This window comes from Aythya ferina, assembly GCF_964211825.1.
Source record: "Aythya ferina genome assembly, chromosome: 2".
Taxonomy (NCBI): domain Eukaryota; kingdom Metazoa; phylum Chordata; class Aves; order Anseriformes; family Anatidae; genus Aythya; species Aythya ferina.
The window spans coordinates 122500529-122521131 of record NC_140297.1 but is presented as its reverse complement, the minus strand read 5'-3'; the positions used below and the strand labels follow the sequence as shown (position 1 = coordinate 122521131).

Below are 20603 nucleotides of genomic sequence, written 5' to 3'. Positions count from 1 at the left end.
ATAAAGTAGAATTACTATAAGCTTTGCACTTGCAACATATGGAGTAGCCACAGTCATCACACCTGAGTTATCAGTTCTAGCTGACACAGATCTTAAAGAGTTCATGAAATGCCTTTCAACAGAATAGGTATATACTTAGCTAGCTACTCCTCAAATGCTAACTTTAGACATTCTCATTTTAGATAAATATCATTTTTCTAGTATCATTATCTATGAACCAAAGTGTTATTTTCAACTATATTAGCTGCTCCCTCCTGATGACCTAGCATTTAGGTTTTGAAACTCCATGCAGGACCTAGCCTTTTAACAGCAGCAGAACTTAAAGCGACTGTAACACATTTTCTTGCTTCCTGCTTTCCAGTCTGTAAGAAAGTTAAATATTACAAAAATAGAACACAGAAAACCTTCTTGGATTGGACAACGAAAGACAAAACCACTCCTAAGTCATATGGACTCATAAGTATTTCACTCCTACTTTTCAGAACTTCTTTAGTTGTTAAAAATACAGTGATACACAATTTCTGTCCTTCTAAGTATATTACATTCTGAACAATATAATGCTGTATTTTTTTAATATAATTTTATATATACAATTTGTATTTAAATTACGCATGTAAACACACACTTTCATATATACAAATTCAAAATAAACAGCATGCAAATACAGAGGTTTAATTTATAGCCAGAGTGCTAGTAAAACATTAAATACTGGGCTGCCACTCTTGCAATTACACACATGTGAAACAGAAATCATACTCACTTGGCATCTATTTTGCAGCAAAGTAGGTTTTTTGTTGTTTTTACAACTATACGCTAACTCAGATAAGTAATAGAGTCAAGATAATTCAGTACATCATTTGAACATAGAGCATTTGAGATAAGGATACAAAAAATGTCTTCTCATAGAAAAAAATAAGTTGATGTTAATTATATGTAAGCATTCCCAGTATCTCTGTCTCAGGCTTAAGATAACATAAACAAGGTGCTCTTTCTCATGTCCCCGAGGTAGCTGTTTGACGTTGTATTTTTGAACTTGAACTTCATTGCTACTACCACGCTACACTCCAAAATATCTTATCTAAAGCTTGATTCACTACAGTGTTATCTCCATGATAAAATAGAAATAAACATCTTTTTTATTTGAAATAGTGCAGCTGCATTGGAAACTGCAATGATAACCCACTCAGTACTCACTACTGATATCTAAACTTATCCATATAAGAGCTTTAACTGCTTCTACTAACCACAGTTGTCTTCCTCTCTCCATACATCCCATTCCAATAATTCGAAGCATTTGGTCTTACTAGATCAATATAGCTATGCTTTGTTCTGGAAAGGAGATCAAGTATAGTATTTGTCATGTTTCAATTCCAGTATACGTAATGTTTTCAAAAAGCAGCTATTATATTTCAGCTTAATTTCTCAATACCCTTCAAATCTTGTATTAAGTTAGTAGTACAATTAATTGTATTGTAAGTGCACTTTCGGGACCTATACAATTTATTCTTTAAAAAATCTTATGCTAGTATATGTGTTCTTCCTTCTATAAGTCTTTAGAGCAGTACACTTTACTGTAAGAGCTCCAGTAACATTCTTTTGGTATAATGCAGTGCAAACGAAGGAGTTTCCTTCCCATTCTCCTCTTTGAGGCTTGAAAAGAATACCCTTTAAAAAGCTTCTTAAAGAACTTTTGCTTCCTGTGGCACCACAATCTGCAACTTAGAATACATAATCTAAGTAAATTTATTGTGTGAATAAACCCTAGTTTAACTGGGATAATTACTGAACTTGCTGCAAGTAGCATATTATATAACATACAACCACATGGTATATAGTCTGCAAGACATCAAAATTTACTTTGCTTTAACAGCTAAGAATAATCAGGAATAATTACAGATGTCTTAACTAAGTATACGAATTTACACAGTATTTTCTGAAAAAAAAAAAACAAAAACAAAAACCAGTGCACGTTATTTCTGTGCCACTTCTTTACTCACATAAGCATAAAAAAACGTTGGTCATTGCTTTAACGGGCTTACCAAATCTTCATTTAATAAATTAGATTACCTTTTGTAACAATTTGTGAAGACTATGCTTATCACATCCCTCTACTAAAAAGAGCTCTCCTAGTCATTTTCCATATTTTAAATAAAAATGTGGGTAAGCTTCATAATCATTTATTGCTTAATGGGATTTTTTGGAGGAAGGATGGCGGCAAATACAGGGAAAAGAAGTGGAAGGAACGGGAAAAAAAAAGAATGAAACAAGAGGTGAACAGGCCAAACTAGACTGTATTTACTACAAGGCTGTTTCTCAGCAGCATCTAAAAGTGATCCAGCTGTTCTTTAAAATTCAGGGGACAAGCATACTGTTACTTCAACTGGCATCTTTACCTTCAAGAATTTCATGGAGACAAGCTAATGTCATTCAGGTAAAGGCTCACAACTAATGGGTTATTAAGTTCTGAGATGATGCTTTTGATATTAAAAAAAAAAAAAAAAAAAACAAAAAAACAAGTCTCAGCATCAATAGGGAACTATTTTAGAACTCTGGACACTCTAGCAGATGAAAAGGCCAAGTAGATAATCGTTTCTAAGTTTGGTAACAAACTTCCAAACCTTTTGAAGTTGTATCACTTAGTGTCTAAGAGCTGCCTGAACTCACAAGGAAATGGTTAAAAACCATTCTCTGACCACACTCCTAGCTGAAACAGACAGAACATAAAGTAGGCTTGAAGTTCAGAAGCATCTCATGTAATTATTGAGGTATGCAAGTTTTATATTTCGTAAACGTTTTGAAGTGAATCCAGTAGTATGGGCTTCACTTTGTTTAATGACATTTTCTCTGCTGTCATTCTTAACCAAAAATGCAAACCACTTTAGAACACCTAAATTAGGAGCCATACTCCCTTTTTAAGGGACAGATCTAGGTGCTAACTTATGGAATCACCATTTAGAAAGAAAAAAGGTAATGAAAAAAACAAGCTTTAAATCTCTATTATCTACAAAATCATGACTGATTGAATTTTACCTTTTATTTCCAATAAGCATTATAACCATGTTGGAATTGGAATGTTGACGAGCATCTTCTAACCAGGTTGTCAAGTGGTTGAAAGTGTCCCTCCTGAGTATGGAAGAGAATGAAAATTAAAAGCATTTATTTATTTATTTATTTATTTATTTATTTTCCCTCTCCAGATTGGTACTTCAGTAAAAAGTTCGCTACAGTGAAAGAAAAAATACAGTTCGTGGTAATAAAACCACAAGAAAAGAATTCATGAAATACTTTAAGGTCTTTCTCAATAAAGGTAATTCAGAGGTTCATGGTCAAAGAGTTTACAAAAATATTTTGACTCATTCTTCCAAAGAGTTTACATATACTTTTTCTCAACCATTATACTGAGAAAATTTGAAGTATTTATATACTAAACATAGGCTGTATCTTAATTTTGAGCACATAATGAACATGGTAAAACATTAGATTGCACCTATTTATAAAAATGCTAAATTAGACATTTTTACACAGTAGAACTGTACTGTGATATACAGAAAAGACATAATTTTAAACCAGTTATAACTTCCTCCACATTCTCACCTTGTTATGTCATACACTAGTAAAGCCCCTGCTGCCCCTCTGTAGTATGACCTTGTAATGGAACGGAAGGACTCCTGTCCTGCCTGTAGAAGACAAAGTTGCATTATTTCGTGTCTCACATTTATGTTTTGTTGCTAAAAATTTACTACTTTTGAGAGGGCAAGAAGGTGTACGGAGGGGAAATCAGAGCGGGGACAACTGGGGACAAAGTCTCTTACGTGGGCAAAAGAAGGCACATAATGAGAAGACACCAACTACAGCACAGCGCTGTTAAAAAAAATCGGAACAAGACCTCTAAACCTTTTTTGGCAATCCCTGACAACCCAATTTACTGAATGGCTTCACAATACATGAATCATTATTAGAGCACAGAATGGACTCCTAGCAACTAAGCTCTGAAGACAAATTTGAAAGGAAGCAAATAACCCAGAGCTTCACATTTGAATTCAATAACCTGCTCCCTGGGGCAGCTGTTGACACTAGAATAAATAAAGCCCATTGTAAATAAATGATGAATGACATCTTTACGCCCACCATCTGCTGGTGTAAAGGTTGTTGGAAGGCCAAGGATGCAGATTTTATCCGTTATATCATAAACTGCAGCCAGCTTTCAACAGTCTTCAGATGGAATTCTTTCAGTAATCATTTTATTATGAAAAAACAGAAAACTGTTCTGAATTCAATTTTACACAATTCTGCTCCACAGTTAATCAATTTCCCCTGTACTTGATAAATAACGTGTGTCAAACAGCTACAGGATGCAAGAGTCATCTTCATATTCACTGGTGAAAAACTTCATATATTAGATAAATTAGACAGTTCTTATAGGAAAATATTCCGTAAAAATCTCAGCACTTAAACATGCTCATCAACTTACACTTTAATCACCTTCAAACAACCCACAGCTGTTTTGAGTCTTCTTTAACTCAGAAGAGAGATCTCTCACTAACATGCAACATCAAAACAAAACAAACTTTTGCATTTATAAAAATGCTTTTGGGGAGAGCAGTTAGAACACAGTTTATGTGGATAAAGACCACTTAAAGGGCAGAGGTATAACCCTTTCTTCCCATATAAAAAAAAAAAAGTAAAGCCCTGAAAAAAATGTATTAATAGTTATAGATCTTGAGTTCCTCATGCTCATGTTTTTCAGAAGTGCTACCTAGCACCTGAAAGTTGTTAGAATAAATGCTTACTTTAGTGCTAACAGAAGCTTTAGCTGAATTCAAAGATAGAACAGTACATGATTAAGAAATAATAATGCTGAAAAAAAGAGCATACGCAGTAAGATAGTTATCTGCACAGCTATAGGAAATCACTCTAATTTAAAACCATGAAAAACAAGAATGAAATATTTATCAAACACAAGCTATGTTTCAGCCAGACCTACAGAATTCGCATACAGAGAACTTTCTCTTCCCATAGTCACTGTACTTTTCTTAGTATAAGGTCCTCTTGAATTCAAGAACTTGATCTAGATTCTGCTACTGAAGAGTAACACTGGCACAACACATTTCTATGCGCTCAGTCTTCAGAAATCATCCTGTTACTCCAGTTTAAGAAAGCACTTTGTATTGAAACTGCTGAATGTATTTTCTGTCATTTGTAACTTTTCTCAGTGGAGTGACTAAGACAATCAGAACACACATGCACTTGGCCAGAAGTCCCAGCCCATTTTTACAGAAACTAAAGTAACAAAATACAGAGAGTCCACTAAAGCACACCAAGGAATAACCAAACAAAAACATACAAAACCCCTAGTGTTTAGCTCAATACCGGGTTTCCTAGCCAGGAGCTCCAAAAAGGTCTACCTTTTTGTCTTGACATGGTGACTAGCTCAAGTGCATGGTAGATGCCTGAGACATTTATTACCCAGTTAAGAGGAAAGTAAGTTCCTATCACCAATGCGTTCTACATATTGCCAAAAATCATGTGTTATTTGGACATAGCCCACCACATTAAGATTGCCTATTTCACCTTCTTAAATTACACTGTGTCACATCAAATTGTTTGTTCTCCACAGCAAACAATTCCAAGTCAACCATAATCGCCAAAGGTTCTACCAGTTCTTAGAAGAATGTAAGAATTGAGCTCTTAGAAGAATAACTTCCTTACAAAAGTTTGGTACCTATAATGTGAAAATACCGTAATATTATTTAATGTTTTTTACTTGCCTATGATGGAGTTTCCTAAGTATCATTGCTTCCTGAAGGAAAGGCTGAGAAAAGGTTGGAAAACGTTACCCTGTCTTCCCCAAAAAAGATACAATTTTCCATTTAGCAAGAATGAATTTGTGTTTAGTATATGAAGACAACAGAAACTGAAGCCCCTTTCATTCTAAGCAGAAGAAAACAGTTTCAGTAGAGAAACTCTATGATGTAACTTATAAAATAATAAGAACATTTATTTTTGAAACAGACAGTAAGTTACATATCAATCTCAATGAGAGAACTATAAGGTCAGAATAGCTGGGTTAGGCTTGTAGAAGAGATTCCCTGCTTTTTTCTTTTTAATGTCATTATTACTTGAACTTTACACCTGCTTGCTCTTTTTCCTACTACTCCCCGTATTTCAAGGCAGGCAAATACAAAACACAGACGTGTGTTTTGCAGGCCAGGCAGGATGGGGCCTTGGCCTTCACCAACCTGATCCAGTGGGTGGCATCCCTGCCCAAGGCAGAGGGGCTGGAACTAGATGATCTTTGAGGTCCCTTCCAACCCAAGCCATTCTATGATTCCGTGATTCTATGATTTTAAGTGTAGACTATTACTTCAAAGCATAGTAATTATTATTTCTTTAATAATTGTTTTTCAGTACAAGTATGTTACAGTTGTACTTCGTCGGTCTTGGAAACAGAGACCAAATAAAGTTTAGCTACTTGCTCAAGCAGCAATGGATACAACTAGCAGTGAGGAAGCTCAATATAAAATGAAAACCAGGTTTGATATTAGAGAAAAGCACTATATGCTGTGAAGTGGTATTAACAGTATGTGCAGCATCTTCTCCACTCTCCCCTAAAATATAGCATTTTTTTTCACTTCCACACTAAAAGGAAATTCCAGATTTCTCCTTTTTCCCCACATAATGTTTGAACTGCGAAGGGACCACTGGCAGTGATCTGCTCTGCTCCCCCCCCCCCCAGCTCAAGCAGGGACACTTAGAGTAAGTTGCCCACAACCACTTGTGGCAAGTTGTCACACAGTTGCACCACTGAGCAGAGCCTGGCTCCGTCCTCTTCGCACCTTCCTTCAGGTATCTAGAGACACTGGTGAGATCCCCTGGCACCTTCTCTTCTCTCCTCCAGGCTGAGCAGTCCCAGCTCTCAGCCTCACCTCACAGGAGAGGTGCTCCAGCCCCTTCACCATCTTGTGGCCCTTCACTGGAATCTCTTCTCTATGCTCAGGTCTCTCCTGCAATGGAGGCCCAGAACAGGACAGAGCACTCCAGGTGGGACCTCCTCAGTGCCGCAGGGAGGAATCACCTCCTTCAACCTGCTGGCAACACTAATTAAGTAATTTAATAGCTGTGTCAGGAATAAAGTCAGCAACGTATGCCAGAGACTTGAATGAGGGAGTGATTGGGGGCAGGGGGAGTGTAGGGGAAAAGTAGTAGTGACGGTAGCCACAAAATAAAAGCTAAACAAGCTATTTCTCAAGGCCATATTACATCTAATAGAGATAACACAAGCCTTTGGTCTCAGGCCATGTCAGGTTATACCCACTTTTGGAGTTACACAGAATTTCAGAGGAAGTGGGAAGATGGAGATTCTTTTTGGTAACAGCTAGAAGACAGCAACTATTTCACGTGTAAACACCTCAGCTCAGATGGTGCAGCCTACAGGGACCAATGCTCAGATACTGAAGAGGCCTGAACACGCCTCCTTTCTCTTCAGGGGCAGGTGCTAGTTCTGACATGAGTAGTTCACCAAAAACGAGAAAAGGCGGGCCTCTGATAAACAAGTGGGGCTTTAAGCATTAAAAAAACACTCCATTTGTCTTCTGGACCATAAGCTTCTAGAATTCACATCATATAAGCTTTTAGAATTCACAGCATATTGGCTAATGAATAAAAACTTCCTGAAGGAGACTTAAATAGTCATAGTTGGAGTTAAAAGTCTTCAAAATAGTACTACAAATCTTCATCCTTGCATGAACTGTACAACTCTGTGGATATATTCCGCGCTCTTCTCAAAATACACTTCTGTGTATAGATCAAAATGCAACTCCTAAACAATGACGTAAACAGAACACAAAGCATCATCCATCGCCTTAGGTCATAAGGTACAGAGATTCAGGGCCTGTGCTAAAGCTTTCATGAACTTTTAAGCCATGTAACCATGTTGCAGTTGACATATCTGTAGCACATCAGCGAAAAGACTCCGAGTGTTACTTTTTCTATAGGACATTTCAATAGCATTTCCAAGGGTGCAATGTAATCAGGTAGGATTCAGTTGCAAAATGTACAGACGTGCCTTTGCTACCAGAAAGCGTTCCTTAAAAGATCCTGAATTGCACATCTTTGAATCTATAAACTGAGAAAACATTAAAAAGAGCTATGATGCAGTAGAAAAAGTGTGTAGGTAATGCAACAGAATCCTCACCAGCATGTCTCCCTGGAAAACAGGCCATCAATTTTACTGAATTCGCCATTTCCAATGGTGAAGTATTTGGAAAGTTTCTTTAAGAACAAAATTTTTGAGTACATCCCAGAACGTCTTCAATGTATGAGAAGACTAATAGTTTTTTATTGTATACCTTATAGTACACGCCTGCATGAAAAATGAAAAACTACCATGTACTGTATAGCTAGTAGCTGCAGATACCTTTTATAAGTCGCTTGTTTGTGTGGTGTGTTCATACCCAGTGACAGAACGTCTCTTTCACTTTGAGAATTATTGCTCATTTAAACTAGTTTATGGTTTCCTAAGCTGTACAGGAAACGGACATCTAAGAAACAAGCAGTTCACACAAGCGTCAGACTACTTATGACAACTGCCAGTTGGGAACAGCTACAAGAAGTTGATCCCTGGAACAAAATGTTCCAGAAAGAGAGAAGTGCAATACACACTCTTGAGTGTAGTTTTGAAAGTTATAAATAAGTTAATAGCCTTTTAGTCACATGGCAACTTGTTGATATAAATGCAATAATGTCTTGAAGTCATGTGTCTCACTCTGGAACAAGAATTTTCAAGTCACTTACTAGCATTAGTACAAGAAATAGGCACAAAGGTAGTATAAAAACAAGAACACCACCCTGCTGCCTTCCAGCAAAAATGTTCCGTAGGAAGATCCTCCTGTAGAAGAGACAGAACTAAAAGACACTTATGAAGATGAATTCATAACTTTTAAAAGTGTCAGAGTTTATATGGAGAATTCAGCCAAGTTACATGTTGCTTCAGAACAACCCTGTCAGCAACCTATTAAGAACTGAAATTTCAAGGGGAATAAAGATGCCCAAGGGTGCAACTGTACATACATACAAATGCAGATCGTCTGTACATACGCCTTTCCTTTCTGATGCTGTTGAATGCATCCAATTTAGACATCCAAAGCAATTCCCAACACACCAACAGAAACAGAAAGCTTCAGCCCTCCATTATTAGAAGTACCCTCATGAATTATTTCAGTTTATAAATATATTTGAAACCTTTAAGTAACTATCCTCACTAGAACTCAAGTTTCATTGCAGACAAAAGGAAGGATTAGCTCTTCTCCCATCTCAGGCATTATTCTAAGCAAGATCTTTCTCTGTTATTGTGGAAAGCTGCAGAGGAGTCAGAAAGAAAAAGTGAGAAAATAAAATACCAATATAGTATTTCAATAACCACATACATTTAAGCACATTACAGACAAAGGTTTAGGATCACTAAGCTAGAAGGTAGATCAGATTACCCTGGTTTCCTGAATTGCTATCACGGATGTGAACAATAACTTAGCAACTGGCACTGAGGTTCAGATGATGGCCCTAATTACACAAACTGCAATGACATCCAAATGGACAAATTCCCCCCATGCTCTAACTACCAAAGTGAGTAGAAAATGTCATAAGGTAGACCATTAACAAGACAGGCTGGGTGGAAGCAGGGGAGAAAGGCGCTCAACCCTGACGATTTTCAGTCTCACTAAGATGAAATGAATATTCATTTAGTGCATTAAGAGAACTTTACTTGGTTCTACTAGACCCAAGGTATTCACAAATACATTAAGGATAACTGACTTTCCAAAAAGGATTGGTATGGTCTGAATATCTGAAAGCAGATAGAGGTGTCATACCATAGCGTCAGTAAGCCTTCAACAATTATGCTTTCCATCTTGCATAAGCACACTTGTGCAAGCTCTCACTTACTTAAAAAAAAAAAAAAAAAAATCAATTTAGTTGGAGATATCACTTGTATGGAAACAAAGAAAGTATTTGAAATTAGCCTATAAGGTTTCAGAAATTTCTTTAACAAATGATAAAGGCAAGGTTGTTCTTGTTGTTTATTTAAACATTGAGTTACTATCTAAAACTGCTATCCCCCACATCTGTAAAAACTCAAGAAGAAAACTGTAAGAACAAAGTTTATTTTTAATACACCATATAAATGCAAGAGTAAAGCATAAGAGTGAATAAAATAAACTTCTGATGACAGATTTCCATGAAATGAAACAGAAATATTGGAATGTATCACAGGATACATTTCAGTACAAACACATAGGAAAAAAAAAATCTCATTCATGACAATTTAGTCTAGAAAACAAATAGTATTGCTCAGTATCATCACTGATCTCTTCCCCTGCAGCATCTCAGAGAACTTCAATTCCCTCTTTCAACTGCTGTTTATTTTTGCTCGTCAACAATGACTTTTTAGTAACAATAAATACAAGACAGAACAGCCCCCTCAACAACTAAATGAAGGATACTGACTCAGCCTGGTAACAAGCCCAGTACTCTTCAACAAAGAAGTTTTTTCTGGGGAGAAGTGATGTTTTTTTTTTTTTTAATATTTCTTATTTTTTTATATTTCTTCTACTGCCACAAGACAAACAACCTTTATCTACACAGCTTCTTTAAACCCAGAAAGCTTAATAGCTCCCAGAATGGTTATTTTGATCCTTACCAGCTTCTACAGACTTCTAGTTCCCTAGGAAGGGTGATGGCAACTGACAGTGGCTCAAATATCAGACAAAAGAGAAGCTAAGCTACTTATACTAGGAAATTATCAATTAACCACTTCTGAAAAAAAGTATCTCTGTCTACACAAGCAAAGAAAATCATTACTAAGATAAAAATCACAGCAAACATAATCCAGAGGCTACGACAGACACGACAAACGAATCATTTGGTCCAATACCTGCACTACCTTTGGCCTGACCTAAAAGCATCCAGAAGCGAAGTAAAATCCAAGGAGTCACAGATCTAAGCACCTCGGCAGGGCACAGCACACAGAGCAGCAAGCTTGCAGAACCTGGCGGTAGGGAGAGCCTGTCCAAGAGCAGCCTACAGCTGGGAGACGATGAGGGGACGCAGTGTTTTGCTGGTCCAGACATATGAACAGGAGTAGTACTGAGGTACCACAACAGCTATTGCTAAGTACACAATGCCCATGCTGATTATCTTTCATGGAAGTGTTTTTTTTTTTCATCATTTATTTTTTATTTTACTTCAGACTAGTTTTACTAGACTATCAGCCCACAGGAACAAACACTGGACTACAATTGTTAATGGGCACGCATGCATTCCTGGAGCATATCTTACAGTTTGGCCTCATCCAAAAGGAATTCAGTTTGTGTACTCCCACGTGAAATCCAGAGCGCAGTAAGCAGAGCTGCTTGCTTTCTGTAGCCCGACTCCTGAATCAAACTAAGATGCTAATGAAAGAGTCAAATATTCTGGAGTTATGACATGAAAAGAACACAAAAACACGTCACTGACACACAACAGCATTAACTTCAGCTGTCTCTCTCTAAGTTAACCTTCAGTGAGGTATCCTGCAGCTTCCATACACTCCCATGACTGAGATGAACACCTTGTCTTGTACTGATCTGCTGAGGACAACAAACCAATCACCCTGGCACCGACACCTCTGGCAAAAAAAATATCAAAATTTACATGTTTGATTTTCTAACAAAAGCAAGTCCATATTCATTGTTAACCACTGGAAACAAACTGAATTTAACTCTCAATTTCTTATGCCTCTGCTCAAGGTGCTTCCCATTCAGCAGCGGTTTAAAAGGAGGTATATAAGATTAGGACTAAATCAGAGATGTGCTGCTGTTGCTGCGTCTCAAGAAGTACTAACTAGAAACATAAATGCTTCAAGCGTTTGCCAGGCTGTATGTGTAAAATGAATTTTATCAAACAGAAATTGTTTTATCTTAATAAATATGGAGATAACACCAGCAACAGCTAGTAGCTTTTGCTAACAAAAAAAATCCAGTAAATGCTCAACCTGGATAAACAACACAGACACAGCAACCTTGGTCATCATGGACATATCTGTGTACCTCAGCACTTGTACATAAAATATGTTAAGAAATATAATGAGATATATTTCATGATCTTACTATTTCATCAACTCCTTTGCACCTACGCATATCTAAATTTCACTGGCTCAATTCTGTTCTTACAATCCAAGACTGGATTAAACTATTTACCCTGTGTTTTTGAAATCAGATTGCATACAGTTAGCATACTGGCTGTAGTTAAAATTTTAAGTCGCTCATGGCTTACATCTTATAAATTATTAACAACAAGTGCACAATCTACTAAGAGCATATGAAAGCTTTCAATGAGTATTTTTAATGTATGTATGATATTAGTTAAGAATCTAGCCAGATAAAGTCCGGGCCTAAAATAATTTATAATTTATAATAAAGACCAGCTCCATTGAAGTTTTAGGTACTGGACTCTTTGCATGCACACAAGGAGCCAAACTGTGAAGAGCTACTGAAACAGAGCACAAAGGAAAACACAATCTACTCATAAACATATGAAGTTCACTCACATTCAGGGAACAGATAATAGGACATCAACAAAAACAGTCTGAAAGACAGGGAAATACAGCAGCTGCATTGGCAGTCAAATTAGTAACTTTTTCTGCAGAGAATCTGTCAATTTTAGGAAACAAGGATCAATACAGATTTGCCCTCACATGGTTGTTCTACATACTAAAATTCTGCTCCTGAAGCTTCTGTTTTTGTTGAGATTTGCTTGTCTTTTGAACTTATAAATTATCAGCTACCTTGGTAGTTAGCAATCTGCAACTGTATTAGTAAAAATGCCTGGGCTTAGAAAAAGCCTGAAGCAAGCACAATCTGACCATGCTCATTTATACCTTGGACAACTTCCAAGGAGGCACAGACGTTAGATGCCATTTCAAATTATGAACTTGTTAAATAAATAAGGCACATTAGACTATGAAGTTAGCTGAAATACTGCATTTGTTTACATTTTTATACATACATGTATGTACAAATGTATCTCCCTTCATTGACTTGCTACACCACAAAGAGCACAAGCACGAGGCTACAGCTGTTTCTCTATCTGTCTGTTTCTAAAAGTATCCTAAAATGCTTTAGGAAGAGGAAACAGGACTGTGCCTTATGAAACAGTCAAGCATATTAGGAAGACAAAGCTATTGGTACAGGCACTGTAGAGATGCTGCACCACAACAAGCACAGACAAAGGCTGACTGCTCTGTGGTAAGAGCAACCTATAAGAAGAAAACACCTGACTTTGCATTCTTAAATCTGCACCCCTCAAAAAGTAAAAGTCTTTGGGCTTTTTTGGAAGGCTTTCTGAAACTTTATTCCTTTCCCAATCCTTTAATTGTCCAAGTATTGACTATATTCATGATTTGAATGAACTTGAGTTCGTCTTTTACAAAAAGAGAGAGCAGCATCTTTTATCCTACACCAAAAACGCAAACACCTCCTCAAGAGAGCTCTCGATTAAAACTAGTAGACATACCACAATTCCCCAACAGGAAGTTATATTAACCAGGCCTTGCATGAACACAGAGATAGGCTACACAGAAAAATGTAAGTTCTTAATAATGTAACAACTTTTTTTTTTCCTTCAAAGTAAAGTAGCATTAATTCCAGTCATAAATCTGACAAAGAATTACTTCAGGAAGTTGAGTTACCATGTAAGCAACAGGAATTTGCACCGCTAGATGAGTATATTGCATCAAAAAAGGAAGATTTTAAGCAAGTTTTTGATCTTCAGTGAAACTAAAGAAAGCTGCAAGACAAAGCAAAAACACATATTCTCACATGGGTGCAGATCACAGAGAGCTTAAGCAAAACATCAGAAGAGAAAGTTAGTGGAGCCATGTTGCTTAAACAATTTGTTTTATTACTTACCGTATCCCATATCTGAAGCTTTATCTGTTTTCCATCGATAGTTATCATTCGAGCCCCAAATTCTACACCTAAATAGATTTTACAAAAGGATACGTTATCAGCATGTATCAGAAAGAAGAATGTTTCCTACAAGCACAATACTGAACTAGCTTAAACTCATGTTCTTGCTTTCATGGTAGTCGACAGTCTTTTACCATTTGCTTTTAATTTTCTAGCTGCTTTAAAGAGCTAAAAAGTTTTCTAGAAAGAAGATTGTAACTTTTCAACGGCTTTACAAATAAGCTAATTAGAAAAAGTGCAAAGGAGGTATTTCCTACAGAGCTTTCCAAACGATTTAGTAGTTCTAGCTTAGAGGAAAAAAACCTTTGCTTGGGTACTCACAGGAAATTGAACAGAGTCACCATCATTTTTAACACTCTACCAGTGTTAGTTTGCTGAAGGCCGTTTACAAGAAATTAAACCTACAATTCTTTATCAGTAGCATATTAAGTGATCATACAAATGTCACCTACAAGATAAATTCTATGACTGTATTAATTAGAATTCATCTGCCCTTATGAAAAAAAATAAGTGCTTCCAATAATCTCGCTAAAGATCAAATTTAATAACTGAAAGAACTTCCTAACAAAAAAAAATGAATTTCTTCAGTGGAAAAATCAGCCTTTTTTTATCTGTTTTATAAAGCAATTTTATGATCAATAACAGTAAATTAAGCATAATTTCCAGGCTATTACTACAGTAGTTAAAATCTGGCAAAGGCCTAGAGGTAGTGGACATATTTATAAGGCTTAACATAGATTCCATTAAGCTACGCTTCACATATCCATTATTTCAGCAAAAAAGATCTGGTAGCTTAAGTTTTGTCTAAAACCAGTAACTGCCTAGACCGAAGTCTTCAATCAAATTAGTTAGCCCCGATTTTGAAGTATTCCAAGCATCTCTTCAAAAAGCTTGTTGAGGAGATTGTGAGGGCAGAGTTGCTTTCTGCCCAAGTAATGACTTCTGGAAGTGGGGAAGAGAGAGGCAGGGAGAAACCTCAAATTGCTCCCCCCCAGAATACTGCAGTCAAGTAAAAGCTGTGGGCCAAAGAACACTCTGCTCCCTTTAGCATCCAAATTATGTGCAAAATAAAGGCAGGGAGGGGCAGGCATAGAACGGAGGGAGAAAGGGGATGGCAGTGCTCTGGTGTTGACTGCAATACCTGAGACAGCCCAAGGCCCTTCCACAAGTGCCACCATCACAGGTATTATTCAGTCCCAAAACACAGATACAGAGCTGCTGATTTAAATCCAACAATCTTGCTAAATATTTAGTTTCTACATCCAACCTCACAGAAAAATTAAAAGAACGTTTGTTCTCTTCAAGAAGGAACAGAAGCTGTTGAGCTTTGCAGTTAAGGGTATGTCCTGAGCACAATGGTCACAGAAAACAGAAGCTTACAGGTGTTCTTGCGACCTCTATCTGTCCACAAATATCATGGTTTAGCTTTGTTTTGTTTGTCTGTTAGCTGCACCATGCAGCTTCTCTCTCCTCCAACACTTTTAACAACAGCTACTTCCATTCCCCAACTATACAGAGATAGCTGTTGTGTTGGAAGTTCTTAAGAGTCTCCTATTAATTACACACAATTCTGAATGGGGCTAAAAGACAGGAAACAGATACTTTTCTCTCATTTTTATTTTTGTTTTCATTAAAGGTAATATCTCTCTCTGAAGTTAACAAAATTTTAGGCTAGTTATACTAAACTTTTAGGTTGAATTTTGCACACTTGAAGTATCTTTTCTGTGTCAAATTTAAGTTTCAATTCTCTTTTTTCTGAGTTGCTTGCTGGCAGCAGGAATGGAAACTGCACTCCCACCTGTTAAAATCATTCTACTATATCAATAAAAGTTAGTCTATGTAACACTTTAAAAAAAAAAAAAAAAAAAAAATCTACAGGTTCTCAGAAGTTTTAATATCATCAGCTGGAAGCACAGTAGTTAATCTCAACCCATTCTACCTCACCCTTCATGGCCATTCCTATCACTTTGAAATAACGTTCTTTCTTTATCTCTGTCCTCCTAAAACCGTTGGGGTAAGCGAGAGAAGTATTCTAGCCAAAACACACACGTGCCCTATCAGTAAAGCGAAAGGAAGCTCCCAGGCAAGACCTTTTCTTCTCCCTTCCCAGCAACTTCCCTGCTTTGTTCCTACACCACTCGCTGCACTGATATCTAGGTTCACCTCCTCATCCCACTACCTTCAGTATCTGCTCCCAGATTTTAGCTAGCTAGATGCCAGCCAAAGAACTCATGCTACAACCCTCCTGCTGAGGTGAAGCTGTTTCCCACAGCATATCAAGTTGCTGAGGAGCAGGAATATGTGACAGACTGCCACAGGCATAAGTGATATATAAGGTGTCATATATTTGGCAGGCCTAAAGAAGAAGAGATGATAATAAGTCATACCTCCTTAAAAGAATTCAGGCTCTTTATTCAGCCAGCCTACCTGCTGTCAAGACCTCAGAAATACTTGAAAACCAATGTTAACCTTGTAATTTGAATTGTATCAGATAGCCACACACATGGTGCGGGAGAACTGCCAAGTGAGAAAAGGAAGCCATAATCAAACAACCCGATATGTTCTGTTACATGAAGAATATTTACGTCTGAAGTGTCTATTTTAGAACTCCTGAACACAGGAAGCCTACCTATTTCCACAAGCTAAGCAGAGACTAGGGATACATTTTGTGCCAGGCTCAGCACGATTAGAGGGATAGTTTAATAGGTTCCTTGAAATAACGTCAAGAAGTTCAAAGGTTCTGCAAACTTACTGGAGGCTAGAGTCTGTTATGCTTAACACTGAAACTGATCTGAAGACTAAGCTTGCCCACAGTCCTACACACTATTCCTCATACTTTATGTGGAAATATAAAAGTTCATATAATTTACTGTAGTCAGATCAGAGGCAATGCATTTGGACAGCATTTCTGCATTTCCCGTGGTATGAATATCAAATTTTACCTAACACAAACGGTCCTGATTCAATTGAGAAATTGTGAAAAAACAAAACACTTTTCCCTTCCAAACAGCAGAAGGAATGCACATCAATCCTTCTCTATCCAGAAGTTACTCTTTCCAAATAGCAGATGTGTTTATTCATCTTTAAGATTAACTTTCCTTTGGCTTTATCTACTACTTGTGTTCAAGGTTCTGTGGCTAGGCTAACAGTCTGGTCCCTAGTGAAAAGCCTGCTGTTTGCATCACCTTCACTGCATTTCAGGCTTGACCAATTCTGTTTCCATACACAGTTTTTCTGGGCTTTTCTGAAGAGACGATTGAGATAGTTATGAATTTTTAAAAACTGTTTCAGATTCTCTATTATTTTCCTAGTAAGAAGCAGGCCTCTGTTTGGCTTTCTTTGCAAACAAATAATAATCATCTAAAGATTTGCTACTGCATTAATACAGAAAAAAATCCAACACTAACTCAGCATAAACTCATAAAAGCATGCTGAGATACCCTAGCTGCTTAACACCATTAAAAAAAAAAAAAAAAGGCAAAACAAATCAACCTTAAATATGTTTTAAAACAGCACATTAGCATTGTGGGGAACCAAAGAGACCTACCAATAGTGAGATCATGGACTGGCTGAAACCGCTTGTCTGTGAACTGTAACAATAAACATGATTTCCCAACACCTAAAAAAAAAGAAAGGAAAAAGTTTTAGGCAAGTGCATTAAAAAATCTGTCAAGAACTGACATAGATTAATTTCAGTCAGTGTCATATATTGTTTAAAATTCATTACTAGAAGCTGAAAACACCAAATTTCACTCACCCAAGTATATGCAACTTCCACAATACAACAGCTTTAGAAGTTCCAGAAGTATTAAAGCTGAAGCAGTTTTATTTAAACATTGAACATTTTTTTTTTTTTTTTTGAAAAAGTAGTTCTGCCTTTAAAGTTATGTGGATAAAGTGTCCTAACAGACTTTCAAAGGACCATTCCACGTCGCCTCACCACTGTAACTACACGGCTCCCTACCCCTCACAACTCTATGTCCAACTCAGAGGCTTTTACTTTCTGCTAAGGTAATTAAATCCTCAATAACATCTCACACCCTAATTTATCAGGAGAGGCAACAGCAGGCATTGCTTATCTGCTTATAACCATTACGTGCTGCTGCCCACTGGTGCCCCATAGGCCAACAAATAGCACCTAGAGAACTGGCACCAACTCGGTTCACGTACAACCAGACAGGTAACACACACACACTGACCCCTCAGACATCCTGGTTTCAGACTGAGACAAGTTCTTCCAAGAACAAAGAACATCTTCCAGGCCTGCTCGGTCCAATTTCCTATTTTTAGCCTTTTACAGCACAGCAGGCATACACTTGACTTACATACGTTTAGACTCCAAACTATATCACAAACCATACAATACTGTAGCATCCACATTCCCGCAGTGCTTTATCTGCACAGCAAGATAAGGCTGTTTCAGCCACATATTAAAGGTCAGCAACAGTTGATCAGGAGTGATGTATCTAGTAATAAAACAGCAAAAAAAAAAAAAAAAAAAAAAAAGGGACAAGAAAAAGAAGACCCATATTGTAAGACACGAGGTATGCATACCAGAGGTTTGCATACGGTGACATTGATCTTGCCTCTACTAACTTCAACATTTCCCAAGTTTTTTTAGTATGGTTTCAGAAGGAAACAAAGCCTACACACTCCTGAGACCAACCTGACAGGTGGGCAGCACTTAAAAAGCGAAGAACAGTGGCCAGTTTCAATGCAATCAAATTCAAGTCTCTCACTGCTGTCAGATCCCACTCTGACATTAATAACCCAAGCGAGGCAGCAATTCCAGCAGCCCAAGGGGGGTGCTGCCCCTCCTCTAGTCCCTTCAGCATCACCTGACCAGGAGAGGGACAAAGTGACAAAACAGAACGGGCATAACGCAGGGCAGACAAGCATGGGAGTTGGGTCAAATGAGGGAACAGAAACACAGCAGGCAGCAGATCAACAGCTTAGAGTGGCACGGAACTACAGCCCAAGGCAAAGTTTACAGCGTTGGCCTTATCAGACTTTTCTGGAGCTCTCTGGCTCATGAGAGCAAGCTGTCACAACAAAAGTGGCTGGAAAACCTGTATAGGTTACGCTGCATCCAGCCTCCCCCCAAAATCAGTGGACATGAAAGTGGAAGAATAGGAAAGAGTGTTGGAGGTAAGAAAATAACAGGGAGAAAGCCAAGCAGAATAGCAGGGCTGGAAGGGCAGAGAACACAAATCTCCAAGGAACCTTCCAATAACAGCAGTTATTGTGCTCACACAGCACTGTTTACATACCGAGATAACTTCTATGCCACCACCACTGAATTACGGCTGCCACAGAACTTAATCACCACCCCACTTACAAAAAAACAACCGCCTATAAATCAATGCAGAATCAGAATGCAGAGTAGCTTTTGCCATTAACCTGAAAGAACAATTTCAGCATCAGTGGAGAAAACCGAACCTCAACACTATTAAATATTACCTATGAGAAAAATCTTACGAACATCAGGAAAGATTTTAAAATTCAATCGAAATGACACTTGATTAGGTGTCCCAGCCCCAGCTCTCATGTGGCAATCTGCTATTTCTGCTTTTTGTAAGGCTGGCGACCAGCTCCTTGGTTCAGATGAACTGGGGCCAGCCCAGCCCGGATGACAGACAAGCACAGCTCTTTGACACACGCACAGCCTCAAGCTGGCACAATGTGGCCACGATGCCTGCACCTGTAGTTTCTCACAGCACAGCTTTTAGGAGCAGACCGATGGGTTCACACAACAGAAACCAAAGAAATGCACCAGCTTCTGTTCAGTGCCATTCCTGGTACTTCTGAACCTTCCAGCAAAAAAAAAAAGTCTTGCAGTCAGTGAGTGTTGTGCTCTTGATGGCTGAAAAAGTTTCAAAGAGTTGCAAATAAAGCTGCAGCGCCTCTTAAATTTATGCTTTAATCCATTTTTAGATAACGTTCATAAATATTTTATTGCCTACATTTAATAGTAACATTTGTATTCATTTCAGTCTTAACACACTGCACATTTGTTACAGGGCGTTTCTGATGAGAATAGCTTGTGACCCGCACACTCCTGGAGCTCGAGCAGGCTGTGCTATCACAGCCAGCCAGCAACAGGAACTGTACAGGAGCTCCTGAGCAGTTTACTTGTCTTGTGTGACATTAAGATGCTGCAAAGATCAATTCACAGTTGTGTGGCAGGTAATTAAACTGCGTACAAGTGCTTTACACTAACTACACTGGTTGACTCTTGAGCTGTTTACCAGGTACCTCACTCACTCAGCATTGTGAGTCTTAGGCCTGGAATGAAGCAGACACCCTAGGAAGAGAAGTTGAGCATGTCTTACGATACTTGTAGAACACAATAAATAACTCAATCTGTCTCTTTTAACTCATTCTCCATTTTATTAGAGCAGTTGGTTCAGACAAACCTTCCCCAGGAGGAAAAAAAAACAACATAGCATCTTGAAACAAGAAACGAGCAGATCTTGGATACGCTTCACCAACACACACAGCAAACAAAAGCTTTTGCTTAGGAGCAAATGAAACCAACAGATCATGTGCTCAGAAGGGCGCAGCACGCTTCTTTGTGGGCACCTGTTCCAGGGTCACTCCAGC

At 37.9% G+C, this 20603-nt stretch overlaps 1 protein-coding gene across 1 annotated transcript in view; it reads right to left on the bottom strand.

Moving 5' to 3' along the window:
- The window catches only part of RAB2A (RAB2A, member RAS oncogene family), a 41936-nt gene that overhangs the window by 15120 nt on the left and 6213 nt on the right, over positions 1 to 20603 (bottom strand). Inside the window, exons 2-5 of the mRNA XM_084511361.1 lie at positions 17548 to 17619; positions 13941 to 14008; positions 3595 to 3677; positions 3031 to 3123 (exon numbers count right to left, since the gene is read on the bottom strand). Coding sequence (XP_084367487.1) covers positions 3031 to 3123; positions 3595 to 3677; positions 13941 to 14008; positions 17548 to 17619 — 316 coding nt within the window. The remainder of the gene's footprint in view (positions 1 to 3030; positions 3124 to 3594; positions 3678 to 13940; positions 14009 to 17547; positions 17620 to 20603) is intronic.